General features: G+C 37.0%; 1 protein-coding gene and 1 long non-coding RNA gene across 12 annotated transcripts in view; one reads left to right on the top strand and one right to left on the bottom strand.

The window, feature by feature from the left end:
* Positions 1–30: 30 nt before the first annotated feature.
* Positions 31–19,559, bottom strand: part of ANKS1B (ankyrin repeat and sterile alpha motif domain containing 1B) — a 441,289-nt gene continuing 421,760 nt past the window's right edge. For 10 of the 11 annotated variants that reach the window (XM_066994511.1, XM_048061063.2, XM_013182625.3 and 7 more), the window contains 4 exons: positions 14,837–14,923; positions 10,070–10,207; positions 3,262–3,429; positions 31–1,946 (listed from right to left, as the gene is read on the bottom strand). In XM_066994511.1, the coding sequence (XP_066850612.1) occupies positions 1,836–1,946; positions 3,262–3,429; positions 10,070–10,207; positions 14,837–14,923 (504 nt within the window). In that variant the 3' untranslated portion in view covers positions 31–1,835. The remainder of the gene's footprint in view (positions 1,947–3,261; positions 3,430–10,069; positions 10,208–14,836; positions 14,924–19,559) is intronic. The other variant, XM_048061064.2, reaches the window with a different exon arrangement.
* On the top strand, positions 3,729–7,171 carry LOC136790477 (uncharacterized). The gene is made up of 3 exons (XR_010830468.1): positions 3,729–4,128; positions 5,748–5,937; positions 6,858–7,171. It is a non-coding gene; the product is annotated as an uncharacterized lncRNA (long non-coding RNA).

Genomic DNA, 19,559 nt, shown 5'->3' with positions numbered 1-19,559 from the left:
TTTAGCAATGATAAAATAACACACAAAGCCTTGTGACTGTACAACTTCATTTTATTTTGTGTGCTTTTATAGGATATAAATAAATGACAAAATTACAAAATTTATAACTGGAAGCCCAAGCATATTTACATAAGTTTTGTTGCAGTGAGGCTACTATTTACTGTTCTCCTATACAATTTTCCTTTTGGTACCATATTTTTAGTGTTAGTTTTTTACTGTCAGTTGACTACGTACATATCAACAGTGAATAGGCAAAATATGTACAAGGAACTATTTTGTTCAAGTAAATTGAATAATGTATTAAAAGTATGTCATCACTCAGCGCTATGATTAGGTTTAACTAAACCATATACAATTATCAGGTTTAAACCAAGTTCAGTTATCCGTTTTTGGAATTTACCAACTGACCATTCTAACTGAAAATCTCAGCTGGATATGAAATAATAATTAAAAAAACGTTAAGACAACCACACAATTTATCAATATCTCTATAATGAACTTCAAAATGATTCACAATTTGACTGGATAGAACAATATACGTTAAAATGCCATTTTTCTCCTATAGTGATATTTGTACTGTTATAATTTCAGTTCTACATAAATATACATCATGGTATTATACAAATACTCCACAGACATTAAAAAAATTAAAACACTTTAAAGAAAATGTAAGTAAATATTATTTAATCAAATATTAAGCAAATGCTTAACCATTTTGTTCCATGAAAACATTTTTATTACTTTGGAATTTTTTTCTTTTTCTCACCATTTTTATTTAGAAAATGTTTTGCAGTATAATTTTATCAACAATCTTCCAAACAAGTTTTCTGTGACAGAAATCTTGATAGCAAAATCCAGAGTTTTGATTTTGTTTTAGAACCACTGAGATTATTTTTAAAAATACTAGTAGAATTCATGGCTATAGCAATGTCAAACTGCATAAACTATTATGTAGGTGTAGTAGAATGACCATTCATTCCACTTGCATTCCAGACTGATCACACGGAACATCCAGTGCACTGATGCTACAACTTTTATAATTTTCATAATGCTGCAATAGCAATGGTTTAATCAACTTTAAAATAAACAATATTTGTCATAATTAATCTGGCTTCTTTTCCATAAATACTCATATGCTTTCCTATAGTTCTTCTCTTCCATAAAAATATCTAATAAATGTTTTCTGTGCATTATTAATACTTTTTTTCTAACCATTCATAAAACTCTGATCCTTTGTTACAATTCAAGAAGCTCCTATTTCTGTAGAGGATCAAAGGACACCAATGATTACATATAAAACCAGCGCACACAGAAATCAGGGTACCTAATTTCTTGTCACTTTAATGAGTTCTTTATTCAACACAGCAATTATTAATGAATTCAGTGGTTTCACAAATACTCTATTTATTAATTCTGGTTCTATTTCAATTAAAAACTGCCAAGATTTAAATAAAAAACCAATCAAATATCCTACTTGTAGGCAGCATTAGTGTTAGTTAGGAGACCTTTTGTTTTTTTTAAAAAGTAGAATTCTAAAATAAGAAATCAAAGAAAGCACTGTGGCAAAGTCACAAGGGAGAACTGTGTGAAAAATAATGTTTCTCACTCCTCTTGTGGACTGTAATTTTAAAAGTCTTCATATAGTGTCATTCTTCTGTCAGTGCTGCAGGAAGAAGATCACCAGAAATGACTATCAGCCTTTTTCGTTAGTTACAAGGCCACTCATACAGTGCAGTCTTCCTCTCTGCTGGATTGAAACGTTGCCATAAAGGAAAGGCTGTGCTGTGACTGCTTGGAGTGCAAGGCACAACAAGGAACAGGGGGACAGTTTTGTATCAGAAAATTGTAGTTTCATACTTGGTATTAATGCCTCTTTTGGCTTCTTGTCCAGGTTCAACAATCCATGGTAGATTCGCAAGAGTCTTTTGTTCAGATGGATCTATTTGCTTTAAAACAAATGCAAATAAACAGATGGGTTACCATCCCTGCACACAGCATTTCTAGTAGAAGTTTTTTCTTAAAAATAAAATAAAATACTAGAACACACCACAAAACCTTTATCAACAAAGTCCTGTTCTAACGTCTACAGCAGTAGTCTGCAGTGGTCTGCATTCCCATCTACCTGCTGATGGTTGCCCTGATTTACAGTTTAGATCAGAGCTGTGCTGATCCCCAAGCTGTAGCGCATCAAAGCTTGTTAACGCTACATTTAAAGCAACACTTGATCCTGCAAAGTCCTTTCAGTACTGAGACAGATGAAATCAGGAAATGTTCTTTCTTAAAATCCTATGGTGATGAACAAGAAAGTGTATGGTCATACATACACGTTCATGTATACATGTCCCCTTCCCCGCATCCCAGAATTAAATATCGCAGAGTATGGTTCTCCTTTACAGCCAGTGAATATGATACACTATGTAGTCAACTACACGATCACACTATGCTCACTTGATTTAAAATAATTTTCGTAATTTTTGAAAAGCTGTATCGTAAAAGCGCGTTTCCCTGTCAGCTGTGCACTCTAGGATGACACTTTAAATAAAGAAACTCAGTATGTTGCTCTGATGACCTACGATTTTTAGGAATTTGGGATTCCAAAGAAGATATTGAAAAGGTGTATTGAAATGCTTCTGAAACAGGAGGTTCCATAGAGGGTCAAAAAAGCAAAAAAAAAAAAAAAAAGGTAAGAAAAGAAGTTGTTTGGTGTGACAAGAAGATCATTGGAGATTGATTTGGATTTGCAATTTGATTAGGTTTCATCATCTGGCAATCATACACAAATCAAACATCAAAATTTTTGAGATACTGATTTGCACATGCAGTGATTGTGTACCAAAGATAGGTTTAGTGCTGATTTTATTTCTTGACACGAGCTCCGGGAAGCCCATGGAACTGAACAGTTTTAGATGTACGCATTGTCTGTGATACACAACACTTAAAAAAGGACAATACATTGGAATTAGGCTGAATCAATTGAAACTTTGGCATAACTAGAAAAGAGATATGTGCAACACTAGTCAAGCAACTTTCTAAACCGGAGGAACACAAATTGGGCAGTTCTGAGTGGCTTTCTGCACTGCAGTGACATAACCCTACCAGGTGATGAGCAGAGGTGGCACAGCTGAGACGTGGAGAATTTCTGACTCAACAGGTGTATTAACTTACACAGCTTCTACACATGCATCAATTCTTACTGTATAGCTTACTATTATTATTATTGTTATTTTTCTTTTTTTGCATGCACCACTCCTTTCTACTTACCACTGACTTCCGAATACTAACACGTGGTTTTGGAATAGGTTTGGAGGGTTTATTTTCAAAGCTTTCTGGGAGGGTTGAAGAATGGCCCCCTTTTCGTGCTTGTAGTGCAAGCTGATAGGCCACCTCAAATGCTTGTCCTAATGTAAGAATGATTTCATAAGCTAAATTCTGGAACAAAACAAAAACATTTAAAATTGGAGTTAGGTGGAGTTATTGTTAGATATAAGAAGTGACGTAGTACTGTTTACAGAATGCATTGTAATGAAAATAATTAAAAACAATATCTGCTATATTTACATCTGTTATTTGATTTCTCATTTATTAAGGACAATCTATATGTAATCTACTGTAGTGAAAATAACTACTTTAAAAAACTTTGAAAACATTATCTCACTAAACATGAGAAAAGGAGTGGGTGGATGGGTGTCACCTTTTGTTAGAACAAGTCATTAACCCCCTCACCTCTTCCTACCTCACCCTGTATCTGCTGTTCTCAACACCCCACCCATCTTGCACTGCTGTGGGTATCTGACATTCCACCTTCCTCTGGTTCAGACCTCCTTTGCTGACCTCTCCTTCTCCAGAGCTGGCTGACCATAATCCAAACTGCAAGTGAAAGTCTTTTTTTTTTTTTTCCTCCAGGTTTGTGGGGTTGTTTTGGTATATTTATTTCTAGGCTCCTATAAACTTTCCAATGATATTTTGAACACCTGCAGAGCAAACACAAGCCTGCATGCTTACTTTCTTATGTCCTGCATTCTCCTTAGAGTAATTCATACATCTTGGATGTAATTCAGAAGTTACTCTCTCCTTCCTGAACATCTGTAGCCCATAGCTGGGTGCATTCCTGTATTGCTTTGAAATCAGGTGAGCCCTTAAATCACCTACATGCTTTTGATGTAATTTCAGATGTAGTAATTTTACATGACGCATCTTTTTAGCTTGTCAAGTCTAACTGTTGGGTTTGTAATATGCGAGAAAGCAGTGCAAGACACACAGAAATACACTATCTGCCCTTCAGTCGTTAAATAGTTAAAAGACCGTGTCTTATTTCATGCCATATACTACAATTTCACTGCAGTCATGAAGAAATTCTATCCCTTTGTTATCGCACTACACTGAGTGATGTACTTTATAACCTACACTTTCTCTGTAATGAGAGTCTTTATACTCTGTAGAAAAAGTGTAGGCTAAATTCAGCCTATTTGGCTCATTACAACAATCTTATAAAGGTGCCAACTCTGGCCTTTGTTAGGTCAGAGAGAAAACAATTATACTCCTCCACGGGGACATCCTCTCAGCTGTTATGACTGCATTAACAACAGCAAGCTAGCCAAAGTTGCATAGTTTCCTGAGTAAAAACGTTTGTCTGATTTGATAGCAATAGTCTCCAAATTGTCTCACGCTTAATTTAAGGAAACTGGCCAGGACTGAGAAATACTGAGGTTACAGTTTGCCAGTGGAGTCATAAATGAAAGGCTAAAGAGACTATTATAAAGTGGTCTGCCTTTTAGCAGGACACTAGTTATAGAATTAAGACCAATTGAGTATAATCGTTAAAAAGGTACAGAATAATATTATTTGAAATAGACTGCACGTATTAGTAGCACAAGGATATTATTCTAACAACATCTTAATCTGCTTTTGTGACACTAAAGTAGTGTACTATGTCACCATGGGATTATCTACACTGGATATTATTATTGATAAAGGAATACATCAACAGAACAGGGTGTAATAAAGGCTTGGAGAAAAAGCAGACTGTAATACTATTGGGACTGGGAGAATGCACTATCCAGAGAGGTATACATAAAGGTCCATGAGAGGCAGACTGAACAGTTCTGAGATCAGAGTAGAGAAAAGCAGAGAGTCTGCCATGCAGAGACATGGGAAATCTAGTCTAGGTCCTGCATCTTGTCGTAAGCCACTATGGTTTGTTTTCTTGTATAGTGTGTAAAATGAAAAAAATAGGCCTGCCTGGAGCATGCAAACATGTAGCTGTTTCTATAGTTAATACGTATTTGAAATATGACAAACAATACAAAGTGTGTACTGTTCTGTTCAATATTCTAAACATAAACCGAACCATAACTTGTGCATAAATGTTACACATGGTGTACTGTGATAGAGCTTTGAAGAAGTGAAGCATGCACTTCACTTGGATATAATGGAGGGCTTTAGAATTTTACCTTTTAAAATTTAAAACAAAGTATCTGCAAAATTATAACTGAAAAAAAAAAACAAAACACAACAGAAGCAAATAGGTTTGGTTTGAGAAATTTCTCACTTGTAGTACTAGGAGAGGAATATGAAGATGAGAGTTAGCATATATTCTTGGATGGGCTATTACTGGAGAGGTAAGAGCAGGATTCCCTTGAGGATATGGGAGGAAGACAACAACTGTAAAAACCATAATGGAAATCCTTCTGATAGACTGATCAGACCATTTGATTTTTTTTTTTTTTTTTTAACATATGACACGAAAGGAAGTAAACAGGTCTGTCTACCCAAGAGATGCTTAGAACAAAAATTGTAGACCCTGTGGTCGCTGTGGAAGACATTGACCTTTACGTCACCCCATCAAGCTCCTTGGAAAGGAGGTAAATTTTTTAGGACCATGGTGATTCCGAGTGCTGCTACAATCCCATTCTTTGCTCAGCATGGCAGAGAAGGAAAGTGAGTAAGCTAATGCCTTTAAGCAACAATTTGTGTGTTATGAGAAACTGAGGTCAACTGCCTTGTTTCCAGTGTAATGTTATATTTCAATTCCTTAGTGCAAGTCTGAGTCTATTCTTCAACCACTTTAATTCAGCCAACCAATTACAACAGCTAATTGTTTTGCTACAGTTTAGCTTACCTTTTTCTTTTTTTTTTTTCCTGCATAAGTTGCAGCAGGCACTGTTTCTTCATTGTATTTTCATGCTTCCATAAAGCTATGTTGAGGCTTCAGGATTATTTTAAGAATGAGAGCAAGATTGCTAGTTTCTGTCTTTTGATCTACAAAAACTTAAAATGTCACTTGCAAGGGATTTTGCAAGGGATTTTTTTTTTTTTTGAAAAAGTAACATTTTGCCCTTTTGGAAAAACACTTTGGATATAATGAGGATTTGATGGGTTTTTGCTTTTAGGCAACTAATTTTTTCCCCTTTGTGATCAATGTTATATTTGGTCTTTAGACTGAATTTACTGGAGAAGCTTCCTTTGATATCTCACAGATAATTGGTATGAGCTCCCCACCTCATTGGCTGTGTAGGAATGTCGATTAGGAGACCCTCTCTGCAATGTACTGAACTTAAAATCCCAGTAGATAAAACCAAACCAAACACAGTATATGAAATCTTAACTTGAAAAATCTGAAAATTCTATCCCAGTTCAAAATTTCCATTCCCTGGGATGCAATCATTTGCCCAATTCTTAGTCATGATGGAGTCTTCAAGGCCTGATGTCAAGGATTTCTACTATAAAAACCTGACAAATATGGAAGATTATTTATTAGTAAATTGAGTTCTTTGGGTGTAGAGCTGCTATACACGTATGTTTACACTGTTGACTGTACAGATGCTTTACCCTCCAGACCACAAAACATTTACATTTAGGGGCACCTGAAAGGACGTACATTTGTCTGCACTCTAATGCGTCAGCCTTTGTGCATTCAAGAGGAAGAAAGCTCAGCTCACCGAAGCTGGTATGACAAGAGAAGCACACCTGGCATTTGCCTTTAACAGCTGTGGACTCCTGTGCTGCACGAGGTTTTCATGAACAGGCATTCATGCAACTTAAATTCTAGATCCTTTCTCATTGTGGATTTAAAGCAATGATGGGTGTCAAACTCTTTTGAATCCTTCCCTCTCTTCTAACATGACACAGAGAGATATTGTATGCAATACAAAGATGGAAACAGGCTTTCAAAATGTGCTTTTCAGGCTGCTGCAAAAGCCATCTATGTATACTAGGCAAAGAGGAGAGACTCATTTGCTCATGAGCTGAAAGCTCTCTGTGCCTGAGTGTGCTCCATCTCAAGAAAGTTGTGAGGAGGAATTAAAATGCTTTTACACATTCTGCCTAATTTGCCCCTGAGAGGATAGCATCTGGGCATGCTCTCTCTGGGTTTAGGAAAGGAAAGAAGTATTCTGTTCTGAGGACATGCAGATGCTATATTGATTGTACCTGGATGGTCACGCGAACAGAGAACAACTTTCAAAACAAATTTCAGTCTCCAAATCCACTGGAAGAAGGCAATAAAGAGAACTTTGAGACCTGAAAACATGTTTTTTCACCTCTGCTATATATGTATACTAGCTGTTTCCAATGCTTATCCAGCTTAATCTGTGCAATGAAGGACAGAAGAATACAGAAAAGGAAAGTCTTTGGGTTATGCAGAGTACTAGTCTGGCCCTTTACATGAACAAAAGCAGATACTGCTCTAGTTTATGCGGATTGTCTTCTATTAATTGGTGTGTGGCGCAATGAAAGAATACCTGACTGAAATTACTTTGGATATCTCCCATATATGAACTGAACTTTGGAACAGGGACTGTTATGATGGCTTTTTCTCCAGTAGGAATCCCTCACTGGTAGTTTTAGGGCTGCTTTTTCTAAGTGAATGAGTGAAGTGGGTTTCAAATATTGCTCAGTAAATCCTCTTCTCCCCCCAAGCCTTGTCTCCTTCAATATTCTTCAAGCAAGTCTGATGTTTTTCCCAATTTTGATTATAGCATTATAACTCTGAGTAGAGAAGTTGAATGTACAGTCACTTCTAAATAGTAAGTGTCAGTAACGCTGGTAGTTGACATGTTATACTAAAATACTTTCCTACTCAAAAAAAAAAAAAAAAGCTATTTCCCACATTTCCTGAGGAATTGAAGGACCTAAGAGAGTGAAAAAATCATCTAATAGTGTACATTATATTACCATAATATACATGATTTAAGATGCATCTTTTTTATACTTTATTGTGGATTTTACCATTTTGAACTTTACTTTTCTTACCATGGTTGGATTTCCATCTACTAAAAAAATGACAGGGCTGTTTCTATTAGCAAACTGTAAGATCAGGCTCCGTAAATGCTAGACTTAAACAGAAAATTTAAGTTACTCTATGCTTATGTTCTGAGTATCTAGATATTTTTTTCATGGAGCTTGTACTTCCATAAGAAATGTTAGATCCTGAAACATAAAAGAACACACACACACAAAAAGAATATTTGAGTAGATAACACCCAACTGAGGATTATGTAGCAGGAAAAAACTACGACAGTTAGACATTAAATGGCTATTTTATGCAATACAGAAACTTTAAAGTGCTTGGGGTATTAAATGCTCCTCCTAAGGTATGGGAAGTGAGCAAAATGTTAGAATTATTCCTGGATCACTGTTCTTTCCTTGACAAGCAAGGGAAAATGAATTTTACCTGGGTCTGTGTTTGTGCTTGATTATTAGACCTATAAATGAAGACATGGTATTTGGAAACTATTTGTTTTTTAACTGAAATAAGAGTTTTGAGACTTATTTACAAATGAATGCAATCTGTTTTCAAAAGGAAAATGTGGTGTTAGAATAAATTTTCCCCAAACTCCATATCTGGATTATTTGTTAAGCTAAAACTCCCACTGCCGTGACAGAGAGCAGAAGAGAACAGAGGGGCCATCTAGTAATAATAATCTGATGATGGTTACGGGTGTAACTTTTTACACAGGAACATAAAAAGGACAGTGTTCTGCCCAGATCTCTGTTATCACAGATGTTTCAGATCTATGAGATTTAGTGTGGTAGCCAAATATTCCTAGGACCTCTTGAGATATGTAGTTATCTCTCTGTGTGGTCTCCTCTTTCTCAGATCTAAGTTTTTTTTTTTTTTTTGGTTGTCTGTTTAAAGTAAGAATAAAACTTTTCATATTTTCCCTATACGTTTGCAGAAGTTTCAGTTTTCCAGGTTATTCAATACAATACCAAAAGGTTTAAGGAATACTTAGAAAGATGTTTGTGTTATTGGGACTGATCCAGCTAAACACTGAAACCCATGGAGCAGCTGGGCTAAGAAATCCAAAGAAATCACTTACTGAGATAACATCCGATCTCTGTCCAAAAAGCAGACCACATCCACATCATGAACATGGGATGTTTCCAAAGGCCTCCACAATAAAGTGTTTTTCCCTCTCACCCTTTTTTTGTTGGTTTGGAGAGACTGATGAGGGTAAAAACCAAAAAGCTGGAAGTCACCAAACCAGTCCTTCTTTGACTTTGCAGGCGGTGGAACATAGTCCAAAATGCAAAGTTAGTTTAAGCTACCTCTTGAGTCAGCCTTTCAGCAGGACTAAGCACTGAATGTAACGAATATTGATTCATTTCTGATTTATGTGCTATGTGCTAAAATTTCAGACTGGGTGGCCAAAAGTGCTTTTTGTGAACTTCTTGGAAAGCTATAGCGTAGATTAGAAGACTTGTGTGTCAAGACTCACTTGTAAACATGTTTCAAGAATTCATACATGTTATACTGTATTAATGTTTTTGAATAATTTTTGTTTCAATAGCATTTCAAATTTCTCTTGTGCTACTCACTAAAGTTACAGTAAAAATCTGTAATTACAGAGGTGAATTATTTCAGATGTGAAATAAGATAGTATCAAAGAAAATCTTTGCTTTTCTCCAAAAATGTTCATTTACTACCCCATAGTAGATTAGTATTTTCATGTGGTAAATGAACAATACCTTCTATTAATCACTTTATAGCCCGAAAATGATTTAACAGAATTAAAGAACTATAACTATTACAAAGCATTATTAAAGGAAGTATCTTCTATAAACTGACCACATCAAACGCAGTGAATACATGGCAGTAGTGGTGATTAGTCTTCAAGTCTTTAGTGATGTACGCAAATGTAGAAAGGTCTTCAGGGTCTTGTGCAGCACAGGAAATGTTACGGATTTCATGTTCAGCAATAATATTCTGTTCAAAAAAAATCAATCAATTTAGGAATTACATGTAAAAGCTGCAAAAAGATTGCTTTTAGATTTGTATTTACATTCATCTAGTGTGCTGAAGTATTTCAGAAGTTTCTTACTAAGAAGAGATTTAATACGCTCCATGTGTGAGCTTATACATTTCATTTCAGTTTTGATCCTCTCCAACAATAACTAAAACTGTCAATAAGCTGGTAGGCAACAAATGCATTCTACGGTCTTCCCTATGATTTTGCTTGGGTTTTATACAGTTTATGCAGTATTTTTGACAAAAAGACATCTTTCTGGCATAGGGCTGTAAATACAGTTTCAGAGCACTATACAAGCATCTTCCAGTGTTGCTGGTTTTCTGTCTGGTTGTCACTACCTCACACTCTTTCAGGCTACATGGTTTTCAGGACAGGATCTGTTGAAACCCAGCAGGCTCAATATCCTTTTTTTTTTTTTTTTTGCATGTGGTGTTTGATAAAATTCAGATACATTCTTTCAAGAAAACAAAACAAAGCATCATCATTTCTAATTAAAACCCTGAGCTCTTGAAAGGTTTCTGCTTAGCAAGAAGTTTAACTATAGAAGGATCTGGCAACTTTTCTCCACTTAGCAACAACAGCATCCTGTAAGAGATTTAGAAATATTAAACTGTTCATGCACTGAGCAACACTACTTGCAACAGCCAATGTAAGCTACAGCATATGACTGAGGTAGAGGTGGGGCGTGGCTGTCTGATGAAATAAATAAATAAATAAAAAGCTGTCTAAAGCTTTGAAGAAAATTATGAATATTCATTACATAAATTACTGATATGTAATTATTGTGTTCAGACCAAAGGAACCATGAAGCCAGAGAAGAAGATACTGCATAGTGGCTTATGATTAGGCCTTGCTTCTTCAACACACACATTTCAAATAATTTAACAGAAGAACGACTCATTAAATAGGAATTTCCTTAGAGGTTAGTTTATATGATCTTCTGAATTGTGGCCCTCCTGACTGTAGCTACGGCTTTTCCATAAAGCAAACAAACAAAAAAATAACAAAGAAAGAGAACAAGCCTGCTGCAGTATGACATCTCTATTGCACCAAAGAACACATGACATCTGTAATGTCACAGTCCCTCACAGCTCTACATTTCACTGTTGCCTTAGTGGCATCTGTTCAAGTTAAAACAATCTCTGAGCATCTCTGTTTTTCCCTCACCCTTGTCTTTTCCTTTTTTCCTTTCCAACTCCCCTCCTCCTCCTTTTTTTTTTTTTTTTTTTAAGTACAGGAAATATATACAGCTAAGTTACTTAGGATGCTTTGCCATATCTTCTTTCATTTGCTAAGTGGCAACCTTCCCCCTTGTATGTAGGTGTCAAGTTTTCTAAAAGATGTATTAATACACCTAATTGAAGAAATAACGGGTTGGGAAAAATCTTAATAAAAAGCATTCTAGATTTCAAATTACAGAAAAAACATGATAAGGAAATGCTTACCAAAGACACAAAATAATCCTCTTAATCTTATATTGTTGCAACATACTTGATTATTTCTGTTTAATGCATTTTTCATAAAAATGACAAAAACATTACTTATGTTTCAATATATGCTGGTTTATAATGACACGTATAATCTCTGCTTAACGACCATTGGCTTTTTATGTTACTTTAAACATTTTAGTTCCTTTGTTCTCAAATTGATAACTTTTACCCTCAGTAAAGATTTTGATGAGAATTGTAATTATACCAAAACCAGGGATTTAGATATCCCTTTAAGATTACAGATATAGCTGTAATATATTGTCATTGATGTTGTAGTGTCAACATTGTAGTTTAATAAGCAGAAAGAATTAACGCTTGGAAGGTGTTAAAATCGTGTGAAATATTTATGTTAATTCACAACTCACAAAGCAACCAGATGAAAACTGCTCTGCCATGCTGAAACTTTTCCTAGGTGACCTGGGGTTGACACAGGGGTTTGTGCTTTAGAGCTTATTTTAACGTTAAACCAAGTGAAGTTTGGAAACATACCCATTATCAACTTTGTTTTGAATAAAATAAGGTGTGCCTAAAATAAATCCTGTGGATGAAAATCAGTAGTGAAATAGGCTTTTCCCTAGCTTCTACAGGATTATGCTGTGATCTCCTTTCCAAGTTAACAATGTTTTCGGTGCATGCATTTACTGTTTCCTAGGGTCACTACTCCAGTAGACCTATAGTCTTAGTCTATAGAAATTGTAAGGTTATGAACCAGTTTGCTCTTCTGGGTGCACTCCTCTGGCACTGACCGACAATGAAAAATTATTGTTCTAAAATTGTTACTCAGTTTGTCGAGAGCAACCTCCAGAGCTTCTGAAAAAAGAAGGGAAGGTGAAAGTCAGTTCTGCTTCTGCCAAGGAAATACCCCTGAGAGATCAAGTTTTTGATAAGCAACCTTCCCCTTGCTTGCCTACCTTGTGTCAGGCAATCCCTCTCCTTGCAGAAATTATCCTGAAGTTAGGGTTAGCTCTGATCCACGAGAAAATTCTGAAAGTCTGCTTTTTTCTAAGCAGCAATTTCTTTCTGGCCTCACTTGCAAAGAAATGGTGTCATGTCAAAGTGGTGTCATGCCAAGCTTCAAGGCGTCACTGAAATAGCTTTAGTAGAATGAGGTCAGAGCCCCTTTGTTACCTGAAGCTTTGCCTGCTGTAACTTAGAATACAAATTCTTAGCTTGGTGGCATAAAGTAAAAGGATGAACAGCCATGAGAGCTGAGTTTTCAAGCACATAACTGCTAGCTATTTTTGTCATTTAAAAGTATGCATTTATTGCTAAGTGGTGCCCAGCGCTGTCAACTATTAGCTCATACAGAAGCAGTACAAGTCTGAATAGGATCTCACCTTAGTGCTAATCTGTTTTGGGTCTTGAAGGAATTGGGTACAGCACACTGTGGACAAGGCTGATAACAATGCTCCTGGGAGGGTTTCAGGCTATTACCTGGTTTTTACAGAAGGGAAAGGCAGTGCAGATTTTGAACTGAAGAAAGCATTCTACCACTTGAGCAAACACACAGGACTGTGGCATAATTTATCTTGATCAAGTACATCTATTGCACTACTGGCATAATTTTCAGTGGGATCGAACTAGAGGCACTTAATACAATTTGCCCAACTTACTTCAAATTTCCTTCATACATAAGACGAGATGCACTGTACAAAGAGACACTGGAAGCTCCTTGTGTTCTCTTGATTTTTTAAATTTTGTTTAACCTAAGGACATTGCAGTAATATCCCTTACACTACAGAGGAGATTTAAGAGCTGAATACAGCCTTATCCAAGTTATAGTTAATAGCATTACAATGTCCTGATTTATGCCCTGCACATCAGAGAACATAAAGGATATGAGGGTTGCAGAAGCTCCATTTTGGCGCAATGGGAGAAAAAGAAACTGACAGGATTCCCTGGCCTCTCTACTCTAGCCAATATGCCATACCTGACATAATACTAATTTCATCTCTGTTTTTCTTTCATGCTGTCCTCTAACCCTGCATGTGGTTTCCAAACTGTAGCAGATCACAAACCTGCTTTTGTCCCTTCACTTAAAACCCAGTTCTAGTTACACACCTTTAAAAACTGACTGCTTTGTCAAGTTTGAGGGATACTGGGTTAGATGTATGGTGTGATCTGAATGCTCAGCAACACAAAGCAGTTATATATATTATTAACCTGGTCAGGAAGCTGGGTTGCCTGACTTACTTTTTATATTGTGTAGTGCATTTTAGTCACATAACAGGAAAAAAAAAATCATTTCTATTCGTATGCAAGCATCAGTATGAATTGCATTTTCTTGCCAACTTAGACATCAGAAGAGAAATCCATGCATTATTTTACTCCTGCTTACAGGGATTTTACATTTTACTTTGGCTAAACAATAACCCATTGTTCTGTCCATCACTGAGTTCCCCAATCTATCAATTTCTGCCCTTTTTTTTTTTTTTTTAAAGGGGAAGGGAGGTATGTTGTCTGTATTTTGAAATGTAAGAAGCAAAGCACAGGAGCATTGCCACATAGAAAGATGAACAAAATATGGAATTATAACTGTGAAGAAGCTGCTGGAGTTCATTGAGTCAAACGGCTACTACTAGGAACATAGCTGTCAGAGAGGCTCTAACATTTGAAAAGTACACTCACGGCTCATGTTTCTTATTCTTACAATGGCTGGCCCTGGATAAAACCTTGCATCTTCATTGTTTATTGAAACATCTTTACATTCGTATTTTTAGACAAAAATTATATAGACCAACAAATATGTATATATTTTCTGCATATTTAAGGAATTGCATAGAGAAGAACACAGTTAAGGATTCTGTGGAGGCCCCTTGCCAAATGTCTGTTGTGGTGAGCTTGCATTTTAACAGCAGAAGGCCGGACACAATGTTCTCCAACTGAGCCATTAAGTGTGCCTCACTTGTCCTCCAGACAGTGTTTCTGGAGATTGACAATAAGATTACTTTCATTTTGGAGAGAAGAGAAGAGAAAAAGAAAGGAAACACAAAGTGCATATCTGTCCCCTCTGTGGCCTGGTGCTCTTACAGAGCCAGCCTCATAAGTATTCCTATCTGTGAGGACAAAAAGCTGATATTCAATGATTGCACATACCTTATTTGTTGCATCAATAAATTTGACTCCTTTGTACGAGACAGACAGGACAATGGTTGGCACTTTCTTCATTTGTTCTGTAGACTTCTGAAACGAAAATGAAGATGCAGGTGAAGTTACATTGCATTGCAAGAACAGTGATCTTTTCTTCTTCTGACTAAATGCTTCAGTTAAACAACAGGTACTTATCCAAGTATTTGACTTTTTCTTGAGCTGACTGTGTTCTGGGCTTTTGAAATAGCTGCTTTGAAGTTACAAAATTCCACAGTTTATTGCAAGGATGCAAGAACTGCAGAGTCCTGCAGTTTATTGCAAGAATGATAAAAACTCTCTTTTTTCTTAGTACCATGGGAAGAGAATGAAGTAAGTTTGCTATATTTAAAGTGACCAGTCAAGGATTTCCCAAAATATTCATGTTTAACACATCCATCTGATGTGCCCCATTCAGCTCTGCCTCACCTCTCCCTGTCCTTCCCAGCTGTAAAAATTTACAGTGCAGTGTTTTTTTGTAGAACTACTTCTTTGCTGCAATTAGTTGTTATTTAGGAATATTTCACTCTCTCTCTTACCTTCTTGCTGTTATATTCGTGACATGAGATACCCCTGCAGCCCTCCAGGCCTGCCAGTCAATCTGTCAGTCCGATGTTGTATCTTGTAAAGTCTAACTGTCTGCACTTCCTCCAACGTGGTTTCTACTGCAATCTGCTTTACACATGAATTAGCACTGAGGTTTATTCTGCATTCCCTTAGTGCCAGGTTCTCTTACCTACAGTTTATATCTTTGTATAAAGCTATTTTTCTTTTATGCTGTTCTACCTTTGTGTGCCTTCAACGTGAGACATGCAGCTAAGATATTTCTTGCCGAATGATTGGGCAAATATTTGGGATAGATGTAAATTCTCTGCAGAAAGCCTATTGATTAGTTTACAGACTAAATTTACTTAAAAAAAAAAAAAAGAGAGAGGAAGAAAAATAAGTATGGCATAGCTTAGAGCTGATTTGAATTTTTTTAAGGTGGGAGGCAATTACAGAGAAAACTATTATCTACGAAACAACCATAGATAAATAATGTAGATGAAGTTCAGAGAACGCTCACTCATGATAATTTCTGCCAATGATCATAGAGATCAATCAAACATGTTCTTGAGAGGAAACCCTAAGTTCAGATACAGTTAAATATGAAGAAATACCAGCACATAGAATGAGGGTGCAAGCACATCAAAAGGTCTAGAAATGCCATCCAAAAAGATCACGAGAGCAGTTGAAACAAAAGCAGCAGCAGTGGTTTTGTATTCTTGAAAGGAAATTTAAAAAAAGAGATTTAAGCTTGAAAACACAGACTGTATCTGGAAAAAAAAAAAAAGGTGATGGTAACGCAAGACAGCAAACAAATAATAGCTTAAAAGAAAAAAACTGTGAGTCCCTTTATCAGATCTCATTTCTTCCTGAATCAAACAAGGCTCCATTTTTGCCAACATAACATTCAAAGCTACAGATCCAACCACATTCTGCAATTAGTGTCCCGTACTGTGAAGGCTAAAACCTCTAATTAAGTTTTGAAGAGAGCCCCACCCATCCATACAACAGAGAGGAATATTGCATCTCTCAGTATCAAAAGACAAGAGACTCAAGATGATGTCAAGTGTCAATTTATCCTGGAGAAAGCTTCTTTTACCCAGAAGCCTAGACACTTTTTAAAAATGAAAGCTTAAATGATAAAACATTCTGAAAAATCTTACAAAGTCTGAGGGAAGACACTAATCTGATTTGCATGTCTCCGAGTGGAAAACGAAATGGCATCCCTGCCAAAAGGAGAGCAAAGCACATACCTGCGTGTCTCTACAATAGATTTCAACCGACTCTTTTCATAAAATACAATTTCAATGCACACAAAGCATGACAGTGACTGCACAGAAGCTGCAGTACATACATCCATCAGAATAACAAGCAATATACCCCACATATGCTCATATCTAGGCAAAACATTCGCAAATATGACAACATCACTTTAATCATCTGGCAATGCAGCAATCATCCAACTTTTGTCCTTTCTTTCTATCCCGACAGCTACATTCAGGAGCTCTTTGTCTCCCATTTTGATTATTGTAATTATCTCCTTCCTCGTCTCCTTAGCAGCAAAATTCCTCTTCTCCTCCCATACACTATACAAACACAGCTACTTAGTTCACTTATTTTAGCTTTTTGGTCTAATTTGTACTATCTGCTACTTGCCATAAAGGTGAAGCCTCCTGTTGGCTTTGTTGTATCAGCCCCCTGAGAGTCCTCCTTCATCTAGACCAGTACTTTGTACTTTAATCATCTTCTTTATCTGTTCTACATTCACCTTGCTTTGTCTAGGGCAGACCTGATCTTTCATATTTATTGAAGGTTGTGAACAGACAGAAGACAGTATCTGAGTGAAATAGATCATCAAGATGCCATTAATCTGTACGTGGCAAATTAGGAAATGAATCAGAAGCTGATTGACATTTGCAATTTATTATGCCAAACCATCTCAGCTGGTAAGGAGCAGTGGACATTCCTTATCAACTTGCAAACCAAACAAAAACCAGGATTTGTGCAAAGGTGTTCTGGAAGATTGCAATCCAGCATACAAACATGATTTCGGGAAACAATTCTATGCTTATATGCCTGTTAAGCATATAAGCATATACTTATATGCCTGTTGCAACAAACAGTTGGGCAGTGGGGTAATATCCTTGGTAAAGTGCTATTGTGAAAAACACACAGCTCTCTTTCCCTCACTCCACTCCTAGTGACAGATTAACTGAAGTCCACATAAAATTACTCAAGAGTTTTGAGTTGCCATGGTGAGCTCATACTATTTGTTTGTTCATTCCTTTTTTAATGGAGAGGGTGGCAGCCAGGAAGTGTAACGTGAGTTTTCAGAGATACAATACAAATATCATTCGCTCGGGCACTGTAACTGCTTTGGCTCTAGACTCTAGGATGTTGACAGACATCCCACAGCTTTCTTGGTCAGCTCTTTCGGTCCTCTGTGCAGGCCAAGTGGGCATCTCTGCCCATGCCTGTGACCAGAATTTGAGAAGGAGGGACACAGGCATCAGTACTTCCTTTCCTCAGGCTTTTCAGGTGCTAACCACCATATCAATTCTGTTGAGGACATAATGAGGTGACAAAATATTTTCATCCATCTGTTGACTCTGTGGGAAGCATATGGACCTGAGCCAAGGTTATGGGACCCACAGCTGAAGGCTGGCATAGAAAGTCATGTGTATGTTAGCATATGGTCTAATGCTGCAAGGCATGTTCATACCAGAGTAGCAGGACTAGATTTTACCTCATGTAGAAGTAATCGTAGTGACAGGACCCTGTCTTTGGGCAAGTGCTCACTAGCCTGGAACTGGTCACAGTTACTATGAACTCCATGGTGACTGTAACTTTGGCTTTTTATTTTAATATACAACTTTAGGAGAATCATCTGGATGAACAGCAAGTGTATTCTAGGCTTATTGCCATTGCCTGTCTCTGCCATTGCCAGAGGATCAGCTGGTCATCCACAAAGGGACAGATGTGCATGTCCTGTCTCCTCAAGTGCACTGCTCCTGCAGTGAGGAGTCTTAATTCTGCAGAGAGTCTGTATGCCATACAGTGAAATTTGGTCCCAGTTCTGAAATACTTCCTATAGGATAGGTAGATGACAGTGTGGAAGTACACCATGTGAAACACAAGTGCCATAAAACAGGCTTGACTACAGATATGGGAAGATGGAGGAAAGCACTGCCATCCTAAATCTAATGTGACATTTGTTCAGCTTCCGTAGACCCCCCTAAAAGACATGGAGCCCCTTTTTCTTATGAATCAATACCATTTGGAATAGAAGCCTCTCCTTTATTTTGATGCACTGCTGCTGTGCCAAAGCTTCTTTTGCTAATAGACTTTTCTGAAGAAAAAGAATATCTCTGAAAAGAACAAGAAGAGTGAGTGGTCACAGTATAGAAATAAATAAGCTATCTATGGACAACAACATGGTAATTCTTACAGGTTAGCGGCTGGGTTTGAATTGACCTTAGGGCTTCAGTGCCCCTCAGAACTTGCCCTGCTGCAGCCTCAGAGTGAGGGATCTGGCATCTGCTGGAATTCACGGCGCCTGTGAACTCTGTGGAGGGCACTGGCCACACTGCAAGCACATCTGACTTTCTAAGTGAGCTACTGCTTTTCTGCATATTTGCCTGGTTATTACGGTGCTTACTTTTACAGTAAAGGCTGGGATTTACACCTTTCTCAGTCTGCATCTGAACCCATTGCTGCCACTATGCAGGACAGTGACAAACCCATGTCTAGCAGGGGGCCAGACAGGGAGACAGCAAGTTCAACTCTGAATGCATTTCCTGGAAGAAAAAGAGCAGTCTGGGGTTCTAGCTGTTACTTCCAATCCTGTTTATGAATTTTCCTTAGTTTCACTGAAAAAAAGCAAAACTACTACTCACAAGTAGACTCTAAATAGATTTTTATAGTACTACAAACTCTCCAGAGTGAAGGATTTCTACCTGTATTTTGATTTTGAGCTAAAGGCTGTGCAGAACTGCCAGATGTTTATTTAGAATACAAACTAAGCTCCAGATAATTTAATTTGAGATCCACCCAGCCATTGCACCTACCAAATCAAATTAGTCAATGATGACTTAAGAAGCAGAGGATTTTTTTTTCTGTGAATACAGAAATATAAACTAGCTGTTTG

The sequence above is a fragment of the Anser cygnoides genome, chromosome 1 (genome assembly GCF_040182565.1).
Source record: "Anser cygnoides isolate HZ-2024a breed goose chromosome 1, Taihu_goose_T2T_genome, whole genome shotgun sequence".
Lineage (NCBI taxonomy): Eukaryota > Metazoa > Chordata > Aves > Anseriformes > Anatidae > Anser > Anser cygnoides.
The sequence above is the reverse complement of the archived record's forward strand: the minus strand, read 5'-3'. Positions and strand labels throughout refer to the sequence as shown.